This window comes from Ascidia mentula, chromosome 5 (genome assembly GCF_947561715.1).
Source record: "Ascidia mentula chromosome 5, kaAscMent1.1, whole genome shotgun sequence".
Lineage (NCBI taxonomy): Eukaryota > Metazoa > Chordata > Ascidiacea > Phlebobranchia > Ascidiidae > Ascidia > Ascidia mentula.
In genome coordinates this window covers 19,380,488-19,403,411 of record NC_138570.1, presented here as the reverse complement: position 1 = coordinate 19,403,411, position 22,924 = coordinate 19,380,488, and the positions used below count along the sequence as shown (strand labels likewise).

The 22,924-nt window shown below is 39.5% G+C and overlaps 1 protein-coding gene and 1 pseudogene across 1 annotated transcript; one reads left to right on the top strand and one right to left on the bottom strand.

Annotated features, from left to right (window-relative positions):
* Positions 1-987: 987 nt before the first annotated feature.
* On the top strand, positions 988-8,885 carry LOC145903143 (uncharacterized; annotated as a pseudogene).
* A 2,240-nt stretch (positions 8,886-11,125) lies between these two features.
* Positions 11,126-22,063, bottom strand: LOC145903142 (angiopoietin-4-like). The gene is made up of 10 exons (XM_082991216.1): positions 21,976-22,063; positions 21,498-21,569; positions 20,924-21,121; positions 16,344-16,580; positions 15,887-15,940; positions 15,425-15,537; positions 15,059-15,155; positions 13,441-13,540; positions 11,707-11,844; positions 11,126-11,439 (listed from the first exon to the last, which is right to left on the bottom strand). The coding sequence occupies exons 1-10, from the start codon at positions 22,061-22,063 to the stop codon at positions 11,259-11,261; spliced, it is 1,278 nt and encodes a 425-aa protein (XP_082847342.1). The 3' UTR covers positions 11,126-11,258.
* Positions 22,064-22,924: the final 861 nt, after the last annotated feature.

Sequence of the window (22,924 nt, the reverse complement as noted above, 5' to 3'; positions counted from 1 at the left end):
AGACAAAATTTAAAACGGTTTCGAAGATTTTCAATCACATTATCATCTGATGATTTGAATATTTATGTGAACGATGAAAAAACAAGATCATTTCGTGGGTTTAAGGTAAGGGTGAAACTTTTTGACAGCATTTCTTGTCTTGATTTGGTATCAGATTGTTTGTTATTGTTTCCAAACAATTCCAGATTTCAGCGCAACCTGCAGTTCAACAACTGAATAAAGTCGTTCAGATCGTGGATAAAGCATTCATGGATTTTCATTGCAAGCCTTACTACACAAACCATCCTACCACATGAGTGTTGCTTGGCATCTCAACCAATTCACAGAAGAATTCAAATTAATTTCAAAACTTTCATCAAGTTGGAACAGAATAGAATTGGAGAACCCTGAACTTTTTACAATTGATGTGGATGAGGTTGTTTGTAAAAGTGGCAACAATTTTTTTTCAAGTAAACTAAGTTTAATCAGTTGACATCCACAATACTCGCATGCACATCTGTTTTGTCACCATTTCATGGGACTTTTAGTGAGTTTTTCCATTTTTTGTGGTCGAGTTAAATTCTTGTTTAGCTCCAGATTTGAACTGCTACATTTAATCTTATGAAGTAACATTTTGTTCTTTTTCATATCATTTATGTTCAACTTTTATTGTTTGTCTCATACAGGTTTCATCACAAAAACCTGTCGTGAACATTTCTAAACATGAGAACCAGCGGTGTTTATAAACGTGATATCATGAATTGCTGAACAGCCGCAAAATGCAGGTTTTTAATTTGAACTGTTTATTATCACGTTGAGTTTATGCCGACCTAAACTCCATACATAAAGTAAAAACTGTGTTCAAATTCGTTTGAAACAAAATTGATTGTAAAGAAAAATGCATATGAGCCATAACAAACCATATGATTTGATACTGTTGGATACCAAGCAGTTGTTTGGGCATAATGCGCTCCACAGTGGTTCGTCTCTATTGTTTGATGCCCAGTTATGGGTACCCAACTGACTTACGTTGAAAAATATCTGTTCCTGGCTAGTTTGCGAGCTAGTCCTGGGCCACAGTTACCAACTGCACTTATGAGACCCCTACAAGTCAAAACCATCCACAGTGTCCCCAGGTCTATTTCAATAAGGTTGGAATAGAAAAATTTTGGCTAAAAATATTTGTTTGTAAAAGAAACAGAAAACAACAACAGTTGAACTGAAAGAAAAAGTAATTAAAATTGCAAACAGATGTTGAAGAAGCAAAAGTGAAGTAAATATCCTTGAACAATATAGCAGGAGAGAATGCATTGAAATATGTATGTTCGCAATTTTAATACTTTTTCTTTCAGTTCAACTGTTGTTGTTTTCTGTTTTTTTTACAAACAAATATTTTGCATAACACAAACTAAAGAAGAATGCACCGACCAAATGCAAATGCCAAACACATGGGAGTATCGATTCAAAAAACTGATGTAGCATCTCAAACAGAATACCTGTGAGAACAACAAGCAGCTCGTCAAAATAACCCCCACTGATAGTTTATTTCAAGGAAAATCAGGAATTAAATATTTTTCAACAAATCAAATCTGCATTTCCCCAACTCCAAAGAAACAACTTCCAACCTGCATTTTTTTTTCATGACAGAAAGTTTGACAAGACAAAACCGAAAATTATTCAACACTTGCTTGCAGCACAAAAAAAGACAAGCCTTCAAGTATATTTGGACAAACAGTGGGACAACACTACTTCGTGAAAATGATGCAAGTAAGATCAGAGCCATAACTCAACTGCTGATTTGAAACAGCATTGAACTTCCATCTCTATAAAGCAAAGTATTGTATTTACATTTTTTTGTTATTTAATTTAAACAATGACTGTATTTTATACAAATCTACTACACAACATGTGTGTTTCTTGTTTTCCCGCCATTATTCAGGGGTTTGTTGCGCGGAGGAAGTTCAAACGAGTTCACAAGGCGATCATCACAATGCAGAAATTCGAGAGAGGAAGGAAAGCAAGAAAATTATTCAAACTTCTTCTCGCAGAAAAACGAGAGAGGGAGAGAAAAAGGGCGGAGGCGACGATCGTCTTCCAGAAATACACGAGAGGGCGGGCAGCCCAGAAGATGTTTGAGGTAGGATGTTGCTGTTTTTGGATGGTTTCAATGCATAAATTGTTGGTAGTTTAATGCAGGATTACACAATCCATGTGTGTCATATTAGTTGTCACATGCCAAACATTTGCGTGACCTCTTTTCAGTGATTGATGCTTGCTGGCAAGGAAACTTGACGCAATATTGTTGGACAACATACTATCAATGACCGCACTTGGAGTTTACGATTTTCTACTTGAAATACTAAATACACCCAAAGCACTGTCACTTTGTGTAAAAAGTCATCGAGTGCATTTGCTGATACGATTTCCATGGCAACCTTTCAGATCCTGCTTGAGAAACACAGAGAACTCAAGGCTCTTAAGGAACAAATGGAAAGGGAGAGGAAACAGAGGGAGGAACAGGTTTGTCCGTCCCTTACTTTCCTTTTACCCGCCAGCTTTATAAATTTAAAGGTCACAATAACATTGTGTAAGAATCCTGGAACAGAACGGTTTCCTCCACTTTTATGAATTTCCACAGAAATTGTTTGACTAATATTTAAAGTTTGACTTTGTGTTTGCAATAAGTTTGTTGAGGTTTCGATGGCGAACATGTGGGTGCTTGTGTGTGCTACGTTTTTGTGAAACAAATCTTGATCTTTTAAACAAAATACTTGCTTTTTGGGTTGGTTACTTTCTAACACTTGGAACTTTTAATTTAATTGTTTCTTGGTTTCCGCCAGCAAGAGATTCAAATCATATTCCTATTGTAAAAAACAAACTCGCCCATCTCTTCGGGCAGGAATCGGCTCTTGCGTCACTCGACGCCGTCATAGATTCCGGTGACGTAGACAGTGCTTACTCAACCGTAAACAAGAGGATGCTCTCACCCGGTGGAGAGGAGGAGCTTGATGATGCGGAACGGGAGGAGATGGAGAGGTTCTTCCAACTTGAACTTGAGATCGCGCAGATGCATCGACGAAGCGAGGCCAGGGAGAGTCTTGCGCTGGAAGTGGTGAGAATAAGTGTTGTGATGTCATAATATGATTCAGAATACTGGAAGGTATTTAAGAACAATCTAAGTTGGCAAAAAACGAATCTGGTATTTTTACCAAAAAAGAATTTTTGTTTGTTTTGCTGACTTTAATAATTTTTAATCAGGATCAACCTGAAGCAACCGATGAATTTGTAACGAACGTGGGTGAGGAATATTACCCCGACGAGAAGGCAGACGAAAACAGAGGAATGGACATTCTACAGGTTACAAATATAAGTTGTTTGCGTGCAAACAACACTGTGAATGTTACTAGGATTTTGTTTTGTCCATACTAACAATTCAATCCGGCTCAATTGCATAATGGTGGTTGCTATTTTTAAATTCACTAACAAATGATTTTACGTAACCCGAGATCATTCTTATCAGTTGTAATTCCGATAATCAATCCGATGACGTCATCCTCGTGACGTAGCAAGTCAGCTTGTATTAGGTCTGAAATCATCTTAAAATAATTTACCGTTTAAATTATAATTGGTCTATAGTTTAATGGCGTTTACTGATTGATTTTAAATTGCCCCGAGTGCGTAATATTGTGATTTATGCAACGCATAAGCGAGTTACTCGCAACCACAAAGCAAAGTTCGGGGTGCTGGTGATACTATGGACAAAAAAGAAGATTTTTTAAACATTTTGTTGCTCCAGGATTTGGGTTTTGAAGATTTTGAAAGCCAAGTGGACGCAATGATGCATAACACATCGTATGACGTCGATCAAGTGAATGTACGATATTTGTTTTTGTTTTAAGCTGATTTGCACGTTGTTTTGTAACAGTTACCTGAGTGGCGACGAGTCACATTGTAAGTTTCCGAGACGGGGAAGAGGTTGTGGTTATATTGTTTATGTTTGCAGGGAAGTATTCTCGCACTGGGTGACAATTAGTAAACAACAATATGGCAGTCGTTTTATTTATGCTAAGAGCAAACGATTTGATATTATTTTATTAACACGTAACTCTGCAGTTGCCTGTGTGCGTTTTTCTTTTGCTACAAACAGACAAGGGTTTTGATTCTTGATTATTTAAAGTTAATCTTTATCGTTTCTCAACTAACAACAAGTGTAAAAGGTTAATTTCAACCTTACATGGAAAAAGTTAGTAAACAAATATTTCCCCGACCCACAGAACACACAGGATGGAATTGTTCCAGATGACGAGGAGAATTACGAAGCGGAAGACATTAAAACGTCTGATATGGACGACGGTAAGTGTTTAAACGCTTTGTTTCAAAATTTCGCAGTTTTGACACGGGGTGCTATTACTTCTATGGCAAAGTAGTGACGACATCATGTGATTTGTGGTGACGTCATAAATGTTTTTGTATTGAAATGATGCATGGGGGTTGAACTATTGCTGGTGTTTTCAATCAAACTTGTTGATAATTAAACATTATTCATGGGTGTTTACCCACTATAGAGAGTTATTACACTGATTCGTCGTTTGATGACGTCGATGATGACGACATGAGTGACGATGGAACGTCCACTAGTGGCGGTATGGAGGTCGCAGAGAAGTGGAGTCCCAACGTATACTTTCATTCCTACCTCGACGTGAAGGTTAGACGGAATAATATGTTGGACTGAGATTTCCACCTTCGTGGTTCCCAGTCTTCACAAATCGCATTCGTCCAATATGTTCTCACGGCGCACTGAAATTTCGTGACGTTTTAGGGATGTAATAGTAATACAGTTGTTGATATTGATCAGTTCGCTTGTTACGTATCACATTGATCAGTGCAACCACTAATTGGCTCAGTTTGTTATGGAAATAAAATTCAACTCCACGTAAGTTGGCCAACAACATTTAAGCAACAAACTAGCAAGCGTCACACCAATCTCTGCCACTGTGAAGATTGGTTGATATTTGAAAACACATCATTGCACAACCTTACAACCTGTTATAGGGTGGCCTCATGAGCCAGTGGAAGAGACGGTGGTGCGTCCTGAGTAACAGCACTTTCATGATCTTCAGAAGCAAACAGGATAGTTTAAAGTGCGGCTGGCTGTTTAAGAAAGCTGACAGTGGCAAAGGAACTCTGAGAGGAACTCTCCCAAGGAAGAATTGGCAGAAAAGGTTGGTGGTCGGCGATGTATTTCATATTATATTTCCGTTGTTAGTTCTACGTAGCAGTTGTAAGTTACACGAAGCTTGAACACTAAACAAGGTACAACAACAAAACACTAAACAAGGTACAACAACAAATAACCAAATTCAGATGGTTCACGCTGCGCAACCAGGAGTTGAAGTTTACGATAACGACGAAGAGAACGCCAAGTGTCGGGGGACGATCGACCTCAGTCAAATATCCGACGTAACTGACGTCACAGAGAAAGAGAATGGCATTGACATCATTATGACGTCATCAAAAGTGCACCACCTTTCGGCGGAATCGAGCGAGGAGGCGGGGGAATGGTACAGGTGAGTTTAAACCAGAATCGCCAACGTTTGGTAAAAAGTCTTTGGATGCAGTGTGGACTTTCACTGAAAAAACTGTGAAATGTTATTGAGTGGAACTTTTTTTCCGCAGCATGTTGATGAAGATTGTATCGAGCACGGAGAAAGAGATAGCAAACATGGAAAGCGAGTTCGCAAACCCGAAGAACGCTCTGATGACGGTCGACGGTCAAACCGTTACCCAGGCAACCGCAACATCTGTGTCAGGTGACTCTCGTGTATTTTAGCAAGTTGTCAGTTTCTCTTGAGGAAAAGACGTTACAATATAAATAGGCTTTAGGGGTTCTGGCACTGATTATAATCTCAGGAATCGGATACATTATGGATGCTACATTAGAACCAATTACTCCTATCGTGGCATCGTGGCGACAAGATGTGAATAATATTAAGTGGTTTGTGACTGCAGGAAAGTCGAACACGTTCACTGTGACGACATCGCAACGTGTTTACACTTTCGCGAGTGATTCGGGGGAGGAAATGCATCACTGGATCACTTTACTCAATGAGAGCAAGAACACAGCAAGTTCAGGCGACTCGGTACGTGTTAAGCAGACAGAAACCAAACCCCATTTGACTTCAGGTTTTTAAATGATTGCTTCACAATTGGTCACAAATCAAAACGACAAAGTGAATTTTTAGAAAAATTACACAATAAGTTTTGTCAAGAAAATGAAAGTCAGTAACACTTTCTTTTATAACTCAATCCATATTTTCTTTGTGGTAAGAGAACTCTTCGGGCTCGCCCACAATCTCAAATATTGTTAATACACTTTCAGGCTGGCCAGGATTCTTTCATACAGCAAGGTTGGTTGCTTAAAACATCTTACGAGAAGCAGAAAGTGAGTCACCAACGTCGGTGGTTCGTTCTGAAACCAAACGCGATCGAATATTTCAAGAACAGCAACCGCGATGCCCAGAAGATCGGGTCGATGGGACTCAACAGTCTCTGTGTTGTCACCTCACCGGACGAGAACGTCTTTGTAAGTCCCTGCTGTATGTAGGAGTAAAAGTGGGCTTTCGTGTGTTTACTAGAGATGAACACTTGTTAAATCGAACCTCGCTGTGAGATCCTGTATAGCTGGACGATTCCGTCTTACCATGTAAAACACGCAACACTTAAAATCATAAAACTAATGTAATAATATACGTTGATTCCTTTAAGCATGTGATTTTTTGTGTAATATTACTGAACATTGACCGGCAGCTGTAGTTTCGATCCACACTTTCTACACTAGAAGTTACGCCACCTCTATTTCACTACAGACGCTGACAGGTTTGTGGGAGACTGTGGTATACAGGAGGAAGCACACCCTCCGACTCAGCACGGAGGTAGAGGAGGACGCGAACATCTGGAGCAGTGAGATCCAGGCTATGATAGATGGACAACCTCTGATTATCACCAAAACAAAGATCGTAATGGACAAGATCAAGGTACAGAAGTGTAGAATTGAAACTGAGCTTGTTGCTTGGAATAATCTGCTTTCAGGGCAACTGTTTCGATCTAATATGTCGGTAATGTGTCTGGTGATTATCTTGCCACTTAGGTAGCGAGGCGAAAACCTCATGGCTTTGAAATTACCTGCTTAAAAAGCACATCAGGAATATTATTACAATGTTGTTAACAAAACGACTCTGCCCAAAGCATTTCATTCTTTCACTTATATTTAGCATGTTGACCATAGTGTATGAAACTATGGCTTAAAATTTGTGTATGTTGCAACAGCGTTCAGATGACAATGAAAAGGAGATCGACTTAATCTACAAAAGGAACCCAATCTTCAGGCAATCAAGCGAGCCTTTAAGATCCCCTTTGCTATCCCTTCCATACGAACAGGTGACCCAGCAATTATTACAACTATCCGTCCCAGAATCCAATACTAACGCAAACTTAATAGTGCTGCAAGTATCCACGTGGTTGTCATAAAACCACGATGACGTCAACATCATCTTACCCGATCTATATGTGACGTAACATTGCTCATATTGTTGTGTTGCTAACGAACCAAGTTGATTATTCCAAAAAAAATATAAAAGTATTGGTTTCGCTACTTAGAAAAAAAGGCATAGAAATCATAATCAACCGTTGTTCGCTCACAGGTGCCCTCTCGTGACGACCACTACACGTTGAGGGACGAGGCTGTGAGGATTTTTAACGTCCTCCTTCAAATGGAAGAACGGACTTTTCTGAACATTGAGGAGGAAGCGAAATCACTCCAGGTAAAAAAACTGAGAAATTAATTTTTAAATTTTGCTTTTTGATATTTCTCGATTTCCCGCCTGTAATTGAGTTTCCTCCCCTATATATTTGCACATGTCATGACGTTTGTCAGGTAATTGTGGATATTTCTTTGCAATGAGTGGGGAACGATGTTCCAACAAACTATCTATCTGTTCGTTCCAGGCGATCATGCGAGTGTGCCACGGCTCCAAGCTGCCCGTGGTTGATATTTATTGGCATTGTATTTGGCTGCTTGATGTTTAAATAATATTCGCATAATTTTATGTTCGACATATTTCGCGTTCTCTTCATTCCGTCTAATTCATTTTATCTCAACAATTTGTTTCAGGCTGAATATGTTAACCTTGCACGTCGGTGGCCCGGATACGGATCCTACTTGTTTAAAGTTGAAAATCACGACGCGCAGTTCGGTCAAACCCTTCTCACTCTGGCGATATCGGCGCAGGGAGCAACTGTGTTCAAACGAGGTCACTCACAGTCCCTAGATCATTTCTCATATGAAAAGTAAGTTTGATCGAACACAATGGTTCGTTTTCAACGCGGGAAGACACGAAACTTGTTGGAGTTATTGGCTCTCAACGTTTCTGCTTATCGGTCTTATGAATATAATGCAGTTTATTTTACGAAACATAAACTTACCATAACCATAGTAGTGGGGTAACGCGGAGTCCATATTTCCCTGCAGATTATTTGGCGTCAGAAAACAAAATTGTTGGTGAACTACGGCCCAAATGTTTGATTCGGTCAAATGCCCACTTACAAAAAAAGTTTTCAAATAGGGTTTCGGGTTTGCTGCGGCCGGTTTCGAATTCGGCTCTGACGTTTGAAAAGTCTCAGAACCACTGTTCCAAACAATTAAGCAAGATTTTGCAGCTACATTCCTTGAGTTGAACATGTTATTGTGTCTTCCTCTCAGGATCCAGTCTTTCGGAGCGGGATCTGCGAATGTTTTCAGACTTCAGACCGAGTCAAGAGGGGACATTTCCTTCACCGCAGAACAAGTTAACGAGATTGTGAAACTCATGCGAGCTTACATCACCGCCCTCTTCCGCCGAAAGCATTGAAAGTTGACACCGAGCAATTTTATTGCGTTCAGATTTTAACGAAACTTTAGTATTTGTCGTTCTAGCCACAAACTTAAATGTTAAGATCAGGGGTTTTCCACAGGGTCACCATATGGACCACAGCGATCTATATCAATGGCTTCCACATTACCACACAATATTACCTTCGCCGATGCATGTTTTTGTGACATTACTCAGCAAAAACTTTCGTCGGTTGGGAGGATCCACAGAGTTAACCAGGGTGTCGTTGGACCCGAACAAGCTCGCGAGTTGTTCCAAGTCTTTCACGTCCCAGTAAGGTTTATTTACAGGATCATGTATCTTATAGTTTCGGCATACACGCTTACACCCACTCTCAATACTCCGCTCCAGTGTTTAAACCTTGCAGTTACGATTTTCATTTGTTTTGCCACTTTCACATGTTTTTTTCGCTAGTCATATTCTTTCTTGTCCTGAAGCACTTGGTGCTTTTCTGTCTATTTTGTTTTCGGGAAACCAAATACCATAACCATAGAAATCACAACCAGTGATAAAGTTGTCAGTCCCACTCATGGCATTTCAACTTGTGATTTGTAATTTCAATATTTTTTCACAATTATTTCGCCCCAATCATGAACCACACCCAAAACATGTGTTTCTGCTTAATTTTACCATCTAAACAACGTCATCAATACGACGACGTCACCACGTAACATGAAATATTCCAACCGCTTTCGTACCTATTGTTGTCAACCCTTTTATCCTTAGACTGCCTATCTTTTAACATTGTTATCTGTCTAATATTATTTATTGTACATTTGCATCAATTTATTGTTCGATTTGGTTGTTTTATAAACACAGTTCCTTGTATGTCTGCGGCAAGCCAGTTGATGCCTGTGATGTCACAATTGCTTATTGTTACGTTCCAATTACTGCTATTGTTTCACTGTCGCTCGGTTTTGAAAAAGAAACAAACCCTGAATTGGGATCGAAAAGAAATTCGTATTTTGAGATCTTGTCGGAAAATTCTGGTTTTTAACATGGCCTGAAACTGACATCATGACCCTTGGTGTTTGGTGGCTGGAAATTCTATTTATCGAGTAATTTACTTCGAGTTCAGGAATCAATTCTACAAAACTTCACTCTCTCCATGCCATCTACATTCTGCCATGGAATGCAACCGGCAGACGCATCAGACGCGTCTGTGTCCTCCACAAACTGCTGTGTTAAGTTTGTTTATTACACAAGAGTGTATAAGGTCTAACCTTGGGAGGTGACAAGAAAATGATTTGTAAAGGAAAGCCAAAGCTAGTATGCTACTCATGCCGAAGCAAACGTTTCCAACACCACTGTGTTCATCACCAGTGACAAGTAAGAATGAGTTGCAGCAAGATGTGTGCAGAGGGAGGCAGGTAACTGAACAGGCAAAAACAACAACACAAATAAAACACGTGACAGACGCCACTCGAAGGCCCACGGCCGTGACGTCATCATTTGGGCTGCAATGAGGACCTGTGTGTTGACAAGAAACCTTGCTACACAATTTACCCTCACATTAAACCTTTCCCATAAGTCGGTGAAATTGCGCCGCGATATCCGCGCATTTCTGTAAATATTTGCGGTGAATTGGCGTGACTGCATTTTTGGGGTTTATTAGAGAATGCCAAACTGAACTGAATCAAATTTACTGACATCCTCGAATCAGAAATCAACCGTCAAATCTGATGGATCAATGTTTATATTTACATGGATTATCAACATAAAGCATGGAAACGGTTGCATGCGATATTACAATACGGCATGATATACAAGGAATGATAAAACGGAATATGTTGTCAATATCTAATTGACACGTTGACATAATTCTATGGAAGAAGTGGCATCCGAAACACACAAAATGTAATAATAAGTAGTGTCGACGTCATATTTGCAAATTATTATGTTGTGTTTTGAAGGGACAGAGGACAAAGGACATATAGGACAGAGACTTTTTGTACGCGTGGTTTGTAACGTGTTATTGTTAATCCTCGTGCGCTTGTTTATTATGTATTAAACTGATCGATTGACTTTGGGTTTGATAGCAGCCTTTTTATCAGGAGTCAGATATACGGAAGTGTTATTATTTGTGTAGACGTTTTAAGTAACGAACTACAAATACCATGATAATAACAAACATGCAGAAAGGTGAAGTTCGCTTTTAACACAAAAATTGTAAGGACTTGTGGAATAAATTCGGTTTGGTATAATTGCCTTCGTGTTATTTACGATTTCAAGCCTTTATCAAAACAGGTGAAAGTATTTACAATGTCTGTCAATAATTGTAAATCAACACAACGTTGCCATGGTAACTAACGACGCAATGTTAATTTTCGTCACTTTAAACCTCCCCAACATTTACTCGCATTTCACTTTCATCTTAGAACTCATTATTCCGCCCCATGAGTTTTTCCAATAATACCAACTCATAGTGTTGTAAGCAGTAGAAGTTCTCGACCACGGACCATTGAGGCGGGCATATCCACAATCACGATGCCACCAAGCTCCACCACAACACACAGCACAATTACCTCCTGACCTGCAATTATAATTAAGTCGGTTGTCAACAACTCTGTGTTACAACTTATTTAAACTCAGTTAAAAATTGTGTTTAACTAAAACTTTAACGCAACCCCCTGTTTCAGAGCAATTGATTTTTACAATTGTTGATTTAGGGTGGGCTGTTAACTTTGTCAACGAAAATCAACTATTTGAGGAAATGCATTTCATCTTTATTAAAACAACTCGATTTACTTCGTTAGTAAAACAGAAATATAATCAGACACGTTGTATCATTATTACTCACGTATCATGGTCTCTGTTGCGTGTTGAAAATCTCATCCCGTTTAGACTGTAGGACCCAGCCATGTCATCTGATATATTCCCCGAATATCCGGATATAGTAATTGTGTAAGAACTTCCTTCATCGCCAATGCTGAAAGTACTGAAAACAACAATGTCATAATGTTTAATTTAATGCAAAGTAATTTAAATAACAACGGATAATTTGTTGTTTTAAATCAATCCGCTTACATTGGTTTGTTGCTCATGGAAATGATTGTTAAACATAAAACCCTTTATGACGTAATAAACGACATGTGTCATTCATTGTGTTGTGTTGTTTGGAATAATTATTTGTCAACTAAGCAATAAACACAGAGTGGGATTAGAAGTTTTGAGAAGGAAACCCAGTTATTTTTCAACTTTAAGTTCACAAACGACTGGAGGATTACAAGGAGGCTTTATTGTAGCTGAAGAACAAAGCGGATAATTCTAACTTTAAAGTCAAGATGCAACGTTTTGGCAAAGGTCAGTACTTGGCACTCAAGATTTTACCACAAGGACTTGGGCAACAACGACCGCATAAACTCGTCTGGGCAACAGATTTTCCTTAACCTTTTTTATGTGGTTCTTAACCTTTTTTTATCTCATTTCCCACATCCAGTGTAAACGGAATCTTTATTTCCCACTGGTATTTACATTTTTTAACTAAGAATTTGATTATTGTATTTTCGTTATATCTGTTATACTTTTTTAACTTTTTCTACCGCATGGCATTACCAATTACCAATAAGTGTACAACACACAGTGAATACAGATCATTATATTTCGTTTACAACTACTTTTGTGTATTTCGGTGCCGACCAATTATCCACCTACAACCTTAAAATTTCCCACCGGATAAGAACCACTGGCCAAGGAATTAACTCTGCAGGCCAATGCATCCATTTTCTTGCATAGAGACCCTACAATATCCAATCAACCACGCAACGACCAGCAGCTAACCCAGGGGTGGGCAAAGAGAACACAGAGTGTTTACACTATACAACTTATACACTGACAATCAAGTTGTGTCAGCGTCTTACACGTCGCGATTACGGGATTTTTGTTGCCTCATTCAAAACATTGGGAGCCGAGCATGCTGGGCAGAAAATCGAAATTTCAAACACTGGTTTATGCATGGGTGTTAGATGGAGAATATAATAATCTTTTCATCCCATATATCTATGCGGGACACATCATTAATATTCACTGAATTGCTGCCATCAATTGTCTAACAGTTTGGCCGTGGTTAATTCTACTTGAACCGACTTCCAGATGCCTACGCTTCAGAAGATTTGGAATCAAGGGCAAGAAAATTTTCTGCAGCCACATTCTCTAAGCGCAAAAAGGTGGCGTTCGACCCAATCCGAGCCCCACTGAGTTCGGTCCCGGCAATCCGCGACCAAGCGATCGCGCAAACCTCAAAAGCGGTGATGTGGGGTCGTTACGAGTTGATTACCATCCCTATGTGCGTGCGGTATCTAAACTTTTTGTTTTCATAATTATTCCGAACCGAGTAAATACATTGAAACACAGCAAGAATATTCTGTGTTGCTTCAAACTTAAATCCCGAATTTTGTGAATCTGACGTAATAAGGGGGGTATTTCCCTAATGTCTTTTAAGATTTTGTTAGTTATGACGACATGATAGCATCGGGTAAATTATCGTTGGAACAATGGCATTAAATTGAAAACGTTAAATACGTCATAGGCTTACCTATACTCGGCAAAACCTTGACCTCCGGAAAAATCCTGAAGGTCAAAACGAAGGCGACATCTAGTGGACGCACTGGTGATTTGATGCAGTTTCTCCAAACCTGATAAACTTTTTTGGTTGTAATAATATTGCTGAAAACACAGGAATTTAAATTGGATTAACTGATACTGTTATAGTGACTCTAGGATTGTTACGTAGCTTGCTTGAAACGTTTTGGTTGGTTGGCCTGTATATTTAACTGGGTGTGTACAAGTTATAACAATGTGTTCAGCAAAACAAACCTGGAACTACTGTTGCTGCCACAGACATATTGCAATTTAAAATGTGCCGCTCTTCTGGCATAAAATATACGTGCTGTATTTTTACGACGTTCCGTCTGCCATTCAGCGAGACTTTATCAGGTATTGATGCCGCAATTTCAAAGTAAACTGCACTAAAACATTCAGGGGCATAAAAAAGAAAAAGGACACGTTGACACCGCTTGTCAGATCACGTGACAGAGGCAAAACACGAAACACTGCGGGAGGCGCAACAGTTACAACAAATTGTTATAAACTGCCGGAAAGTAAACACATTGTTGTTTGTCGTTGACGCATCCACTGTTTTTGTGAATGTGAAGCGACTCAAGAAAGAGCCGCTTGGTGTGGTCCAACTCCTTTTCCAGAACCTGGAAAGGGCTTTATCAAAGGCAACTTCGTGTCGCAGTGTCACTGCATGCTTGGCCAACGCAGTCTTGCTGGCATCTTTCGATGCGACATCACGGCGATGCTCTTTAAGTCGCGTCCTAAAGGCCCTTCCGGTTTCGCCAATGTAAATACCATTGCAATATTTGCATGGTATTAAACGGACCATTCCCTTTGGCTCGGAAGCCTCCGTAGCAATGGGTCGTGATATTAGATTGCCAAGTGTTGTATGGGGCTCAGTATAGACTTTTATGCCATAATCCGACATCAATCTTCGCAATGTTTCGTCAAGGCCAGGGACGAAAGGAATAACAACTGCTCCGCTAGTGGGCGTTTCATCCTTACGGGTTATTGCCAGTATATTTTGATCGTGCCATAACAGTGGTGATTGATAGGGATACCGGTACATTGGTGAACAATGACACCACATCAAAGGATACCATGCTGTCATGTTGCTCCACTCGTAAGCTCCGTACCTCGACTGCAAACTCGCGTGAGTTTTTCACATGGTGCGGAATATTGCCCAAGAAAGGAGCGATTATTTTAGCATTCTTGAGTCGATCCACATTCACAAAAACAGTGGATGCGTCAACGACAAAGAACAATGTGTTTACTTTCCGGCAGTTTATAACAATTTGTTGTAACTGTTGCGCCTCCCGCAGTGTTTCGTGTTTTGCCTCTGTCACGTGATCTGACAAGCGGTGTCAACCTGTCCTTTTTTCTTTTTGTGGTCCTGAATGTTTTAGTGTAGTTTACTTTGAAATTGCGGCATCAATACCTGATGAAGTCTCGCTGAATGGCAGACGAAACGTCGTAAAAATACAGCACGTATATTTTATGCCAGAAGAGCGGTACATTTTAAACTAAAACAAACTATTATTCAAAGTTTTGCAACATTTGCACTTGGTTAAGGACTGCTTTATTGGAATACAAACCCATCCAAAATTGTGTTGATAGATTCCCAAACCCGTTCTTGTAATCCACCCAATCTCTATCGAAACTCACAGATCCATCATAACGACGCTGGAACACCTGGTATTTATCAAGTAAAACACTTGACACTGATTTTCGGTGAATTGGTCTAAAAAAGTTAGATGACCTCCATGTCAATATATGACTTTTCACTTTCGTGTGTAATTTCCTGACCTTTATAAACAACACAATCCCGGGCGTATGGTTAAATATTGTAGTGTGAAATCGGAAATTACTTGGCGTGGATAATCACCTCGCTTACCCAACTAAGCGCTGGTGCCAGGGATTGCCCACCCCTGTGTTAGTGATATTTACCACAGTATCAATACCTGCCACCCATCTTCACAGTAAACTTCTTCTCCCGATATGAGATGTTGGCGACCTTTAAGATCTGAAGTTTTACAGGAAACCGGTGGAAGAGAATCTATGAGATTCCAGAGATCTGCAGACGGTTAAAACTCATCAGATTGGCAGAAGTATTTGAGTTAAACTCATTCACACGCAAGTAGGCGGTGACAACCCCAGAATATTTGCACGACGTGCATTATGACCAGCATATACCGGTGCCAGATTGAACCCTCTCTGATTCGCACCTGATGACGTATATGTTGGGTTTACCAAAACCTTTGCCCGTAACTCACGTCATGACTCGCTTCTGCCCCTAGTGGTGTAGATATCTTACCAATCTATACCACTAGAGGCAGAAGCGAGTCATGACGTGACTTACGGGCAAAGGTTTTCAGAATTTGACACATATGTGAGATTTATATTGAAATAAAGTAAAACTCAACTGTTGGAAGTGTTACTCAGTTGACCTTGCAGTTGATCCACTCTGTTCGAAAACTCTGTGAATAAAATGTTCGATGTGTGAGTGGACATTGAATGTTAACTGCATGAACTTAACTGTTAGACGTGCGGTTCTGCTCACTCTGCATTTGATCCACTCTGTTCGACAACTCTGTGAATATAATGTTAGATGTGTGAGTGGATATTGGATGTTAAGTGCATGAACTTAACTGTTAGATGTGCGGTTCTGCTCACTCTGCATTTGATCTACTCTGTTCGACAACTCTGTGAATAAAATATTCGATGAATTTACTTGAATATGATTTTATGAGAGTTCACCGTGTAGGGGATTTGTTGTACTGCTGTGTTTGTATCAAATATCTATCTAAACTGCTTGGTTTGTTAAAGCTTCATATCCAATAATAAATTTTGTCGAAAAGTGTTTAGAGAAGAATCTTATACCTGTAACAAGCCTCATCAAATCTTCTTTGCCAGCCACAGGTCCTTGGTCTCCCTTTTCACCTCGGTGACCTTGAGGTCCACGTGGTCCCATCTTTCCTGGTCTTCCAGTCTCTCCTCTGCCACCTTTCAAGCCAGAATGTTCTATCTCTGATCCTTGTTCTTGTCCGTCACAAATGGAAACAACTCTGCATACTTGTTGTTGTTGGTGAGTTATGACAAGATGGCCGACCAACAAAACTCCAAACAAAATAAATTTCAACATTTTCAAACAAGGTAGACTTTGAAATTCTGTAAATATTTGCTCAGTCATCACATGGAAATTAGCAAAGTAAACATCAACGTTAAATTTGCACCAAAATTACCTAATTAACAACTACATTGAAAATATGGAAGATTCACTGAGACCTGCGGGCGAAAATCAATACACATTTATGCTGCGTGGATGAAACAAACATGAAAATAATGCAAATGATAAATGTGGAGTTTAAAGGAAAGTCGCGCATAATCCAACCTTAAACTGTTGACCAATGTTACGTTACTTAATGTAAAACTTTCAGTGCGGCCAGCAATTACGCAAGGAAGTGCTCAGTGCGTGCGTTTGTTGATTGTTAATTGCGTATAACTGCATTGTCCCGTCTACTGAGGTCTCAACAACATCAGTAAACGAACGCAATGAAAAGAATGCTGTTGTTATGTACATCGTTGCCAAATACACCACAAAACTTTGTTAGGACAAACTGATTTGTCAATTGTTGCGACACAAAAGTCACTTTTCCTTGGTTTCTTACGTCACGCGTTGTAAAAAGCCACCTGCCACGTAATGCCTTAGTGATCGCAATGCGCCGACCTAGACACGCGGCGATCACGCATTCATCACGTGGACCGCTTGATCTTTTTAGAAAGTTTGACGTACTTCCACGTCAATTAACAATATGCGCTAAAGATCTTTTGATGCAGATATAAGTCAGCCGCACAGAAAGTGTTGAGAATATTTGTTTATGATTAAAGTTGTTTTCTGATAATAAAGGAACAAACATATCCTTGTAAACGAGTTTTGCAGGCGAGTTAACCATCGCAAATTACATCTGGCATCTCTACTTGGTTTTAACTTCACCTTCAACTCTATCAGTTATAACTTGTCCAAGCACGAGTGACATTAAACCACGGTCAGCTACAATACAAGCTTGATCTGAACTGGATCACGTTGCGTTTCCAACCACACAGACCCGAGCAAACTCAATGCAGTAATCACGACGCAACTGTGACTTGCTTAAAACCTCCTTCAAGTTGCCGGAGACCTTTGAATTTCCGAGGACCGAATAACGTCACTGATACGAAAACACGGCGTATCAAAATACATCCATGCAAAGGAAGTCGGTTTAAATACCTTAAGTGCGTGCGCTCGTTTGCAAGAGTTCGTAAAACCTGCATTTATTCTGGCTTTGAATTCTCGCTCCCTTTAATCGGTGCGTTTGGGTTGGTTATGGAACAAGACGCAGTTAAACTCAGTGCAATTTAAGCTGTTCTGTCTGAATACTAATGGTTGACACTGAATTGAGATGAAATAAATATGTTGGATGACTTGGACGGTGGCAAAAGCCGCTTAAATATACAAGTTTTACATGTGTTGCGACCTATATGCCAATTATGAGCCTCAATCCGGTACTTAACAATATTATTTATGATCGATGGGAAATCCTATTTGATTAACGCATTTGACATAAGATCGCACGTGAGTTCTAATTGTTGTGTTTTCCTAACCTGACTTTAATTGAAACTTGATGCAAACATTCCAACAATATTCATTTAAAATGAACAATTTTGGACACGAAATTAACATGCGAAATTATACCAACGCCAAACTGAGTGAATTTACGCCCAAACGCACAGACAAAATTGAACAGAACCAAATCACAAAACCGATGAACTGAGATGAGCACAGTACAGCAGCGCTGCCCTGTCTCGGTCCTCAGCTAAACGCACACGGAAAGTTACAAAGAAAGGTCGGTTACTGAAAGACGATGAAGGACAGTCACATGGGAAAACTTAAAGTCTCAAAGCGACCAAGTCACTTGAGATTAATATGACGCAAAACAGCTGTTAAACCATATCACACAAAAGCCAAAAAAAGACACAAATCACGTGAATGGCCAGCTGTTGCTATCGCTAAATTTTGAAATGAAACCCGCTTGCCAAGACGATCTAAAAATACCAATTACCCAACCCAGTGGACTGAGACGCCAAAATGACAACTGGCCATGCAACCTTAAGTCCATTAATGCAACCGTTGACATGTAATGCAAAATCACGTTACAACATGTACATATTCAAATGAAATATTACACACAAATATTTTCGTATCTTGCTCCTGGTTTTCAGGTGAATTTCTTTTCTCACTTTAACAAAACCAGGCGGATGACGGATCGCTAATATTAAAGAGCTTTTGCGTGTTTCTTTTCCTAATCCTATGCTTTCAAACAAACTCTTACAAACGCAACTATTCAGATACCAAAAAATAAACCTTTTAATGCTTTGTCTAATATTAATATAATGACTACAATCGCTCAACATCCTATAGAACGTTGGCAACACAATTGACGTCACGACACAAAACTGCAAAAAAGTGGGGAAATGCTTCGTTGGCGCTGAGCGTGAGTTGCACTGGTTTCACTAAATGGGCGCCTGACTTTATTAAACGGACTAATGTTAAAAACGACAATAAAACGTACATACAATTCCAGTAGTAATACATGCTTTCGCATAGCAAGGCAGGATCGCCCCACTTGGAGGGCAGTGAAAGCGTGATATTACTTCTGCGTTGTCTGATTACTGTGGTGGAGATCCTCTACGCATGTGAAGGTCGCCAGACAATCCAGCTCGGCTGCAATGCCTTGGCTGCGAAGACTGTGAACTTTACAATTCTAGTAAACGCCCGACACTAAAAACAACCGTACAGCTCAACACCCATCTCAAGACTAACGGGTCATACACACAGCACTTCTTGCACCGGCTAATCAACCAACCAACTGTATGTTCAGGCAGGGGAAGATACAGATTCAATCGATGGTCTTAAAGTGGTTGATGCTTTATTAAGTTGCGCAGTCAAACTTTAGACAAGCAAAACACTCGTTCATGAGGCGGCAACCGCAACACGAGAAAGGCAATGGCGCGCTTCGATGCACAGGCGAACACTGTGGTGGCCATAATCTAAATTTTACTTTTCGCCCCACCTAAAAGATGTGCACAGAGGTAACAAGTTGTCAAACACTCTTTCCCACTGGTTGATTTGGTCACACACACATATATATATATCAATGGATTGGTTATTGTTGTATCTGCTTTGGTGATGCTAGCTGGAGCACAGGAAGGCGCATCTTACCGATATTTTGTTTTTTCAGAGTATGACGTTTATCAGATTACCAACAGTCCGAAGTAGTACCTGTATTGATGATCACTTACCATTGCTTCCAGAATAATGAACACAACATTACGGCAAACAACCATATTTGAGGGTTTTGGGATAAAATGGCCTCCAATTTAACATATTCAGGTTTAAGTCCGTCACCACTAGTTACTTGGAGATTTGATGTAATGTAAATCGTTTTTGCCCCCCCTTGCGGCATAACGATAAGAATCCAACTTCATGCTCCGGGAACCGTTGCTTGTGGACAATATCAGCATCAGCACTCGCAGGACAAAGCACAGCCTGCTGTTCCTTCGTGAAGTCGATATTGAGTTGATTTATTAGCGAAAGATAATTGTAGACCCAACTGCTACCTTTCGGTTAAAAGATTGAACACGAATTTAAACAACAAAGCGAAGTTCTCCATGTAAGCGAAAAGTTCAATAAATACTGCAAGTATATCCACCTGCGCTGCTCTGGAGAGACCGACAAATCTGTCCCATCTTTCCAAATATAAAACATAAAAAAATATGATTTAACATTCCAAAAGACTTTAATTTGGGCCTCATCGGGGTTCCAACTAAACTACGTTATTTTGCATTTGAGGCATTTCGCTTGCTGCCCATAAAACAACTGGCTGGAACGGTGGTGCACTGGAACAACATCGATAAAGACATTGTGAACATGTGTCTTAAGTGCTGTACATCTGCCAAACATAAAATCCATGGTTGTTGACCGAGAAGCCATGGAATTAAGGTCTCATGAATCCGTCCTTTAAATGTCAGATGTATAAAATTCCAAATAAGGTCACTTTCAGCTCGATACAAAGTTACAACTTCACTCTCATGTTTAAATGTAAGATGGAAAGAACTCGAAAACATGTCGGTAGGAACTGTTGGATCATCAGAAAATGGTTGTTTTTGACAGAGTATCTTGGCATTCCTAACGTCATTAAACTGTGTTGAAAGTGTGTCTAGACAGTCTGCAACTTGTTTGTACAGCTTGCGCTCAAAGTACAGTTTTGCACCAGTGTCTTGGGACAGGGATTCTTTGTTATTTAAGACAGCTCTTAGATTGTGCAATTTCTTTGAAATTCTGTTCATATTAGTTAATGCTGCATCACCCGTGATGAGATTCACCTTTTGCTTCCTGCTATACAGAGCTGATACAAACCTACTTTCTTCAGAGCATGCAGGGTCACTTAAATAATTTGAATCGACTTTTAATTTTGCCTGCATTAGTTTCAGCTTTTGGTACTTGTTAAGGGAGTTACTTTCTTTGACGACTTCCAAAAGAGACTTTGTGACTACAGTGCACTCTGGTGCCTCGTTAGGTTTAGTTGTTGAATTTTGGGCTGCAGGGGCTTCTGTTATAACTGCAGAGGACACTCAATCTGCCTTTAAATCCACAATTTCTTTGTTCCTTTCCCGGTTTGTTTTTTGTTTTGAGACTGAGGCATGTCGATTCTTTCCAGCAGATGAAATTCTTGTTCCTTGTGACTCAACCCCAGTTTTTGATTTCATCCAAACCCTGTTTTTTGTCAAACTCAACTTCTCAATAGTTTTGTTTGGTTTCGCAATAAACATCTTATGCTTGGGGCAGTTTCCTCTCGCGCATAATCTGCATCCTTGTTTTGTTGACTGGGTTGGGGCAGAAGAGGAACGTTTTGATGATTCTCCACCAGTTTCTCGAATTAATTTAGCTTTTTGAAGCATGCTGTTGGCACTTTCAATTTATTTTTGGAGCTTTACATTCTTCTTTTGTGATTAGTTGACTTTGCTTGCTGTTATGTCTTTCTGTTACCCATGGCTGTAGCAAGCTTTCTGAAACGTAACACACGTTCATTTTTTCATGTTTATGTGTCACAGTTTAAACATTTCAAATTCGCATTCGGTTGAAACCAAAATTTTTTGTAAGGTAATAATGAAGCAGAATATTAAAACTCTAGACCGAGGTTCCAGACTGGGGTCTGCACAGGAGGTATGTGAAGATATGGCAGGAAATCAAACTTATGTTGTGTAAAATTGCTGCAGTGATTTGGGAGCTTTGCAGTTGTTGCTCAATTTTGTCAATTATTGTTTTGCAAACTTACAGTCTGTCGAGTTGCTGCTAATAAGATCTGCCATTCTGCATATGCAAAAAATTTATAAATATGCCGGAGAAAAACATATTCACAAATTCACATCAAGTTCCGCAGCAAAGAGTTCCCTGCTCTAGACAAACACTTACCATATTTTTCAGCGCGATATCTTTCCAAAGCCGTCCTTAGATCAAAAGTTCGATCAAGAGTTTCGAGAAACACTTTGAGGTTATTCATTATTCGAACATGGAATCGGGGAAAATTTTAAACTTTTCTTTCTTCAACTCATTTTATTGGTGAAAAACTACCCGCAGGGGAATAACCGCAATTTTTAACATCGGAACAATTATTATTTTAATTTTGATCAAAATTCAATCGTTAAAATATTGAATAGAGTGATCTATATATTTATTTTATCTGAAATTCCACAATTATTTGAATCTACAAAGTTCATTTATTGCACGCTCCAATGGTTTTGAGGGCACCATCCCTATTTTTAGTGTTAGTTGTATTATATGCACTCTGTATTTAATCTGTATTAAACACTATGTGATCCGCATCAGTATTAAATCTCCCATATCATGTTTTGAGGTGTTGTTATGTTTCGCCCGTTCAGTTGCCTGCTTACTTCAGCGCTTTCTTGGTTGCAACTCTTTCTCAAATTGCACTGATGATCGAAACGTTTGCACATAATGTATAGCAGCATATTAGCTTTGGATTTCTTGTTTAAAGTTTTGAGGCTTTTCAGCATTAATACACTTACTGAGTAACTTGCGTTTTTGCCAAAGAATGTAACTTCGGCTTGTCATGCTTCGAAACATTTTAATATTTTGTTTAAACTTTCAAAACTGCTTTCTACTCTTTTACATTTACACCCGTCTTTCTGACGCCATTGCTGGTTATCTCGCTTGCGTTACGTCATTCAACTTTCGCTACTTCTTCTAAGTCTGCTTTGTCGCGTAATCGCAGCAATTATCTCTTTGTTCTGGCGTCATCTTTGATATGTTCCTATATATTTGCGACACTTTCCACAAATAAACAGATCCTAACATTCGGTCCAACTCAGATCGCAATGTGGTCTCTTGGGTTACAACATTT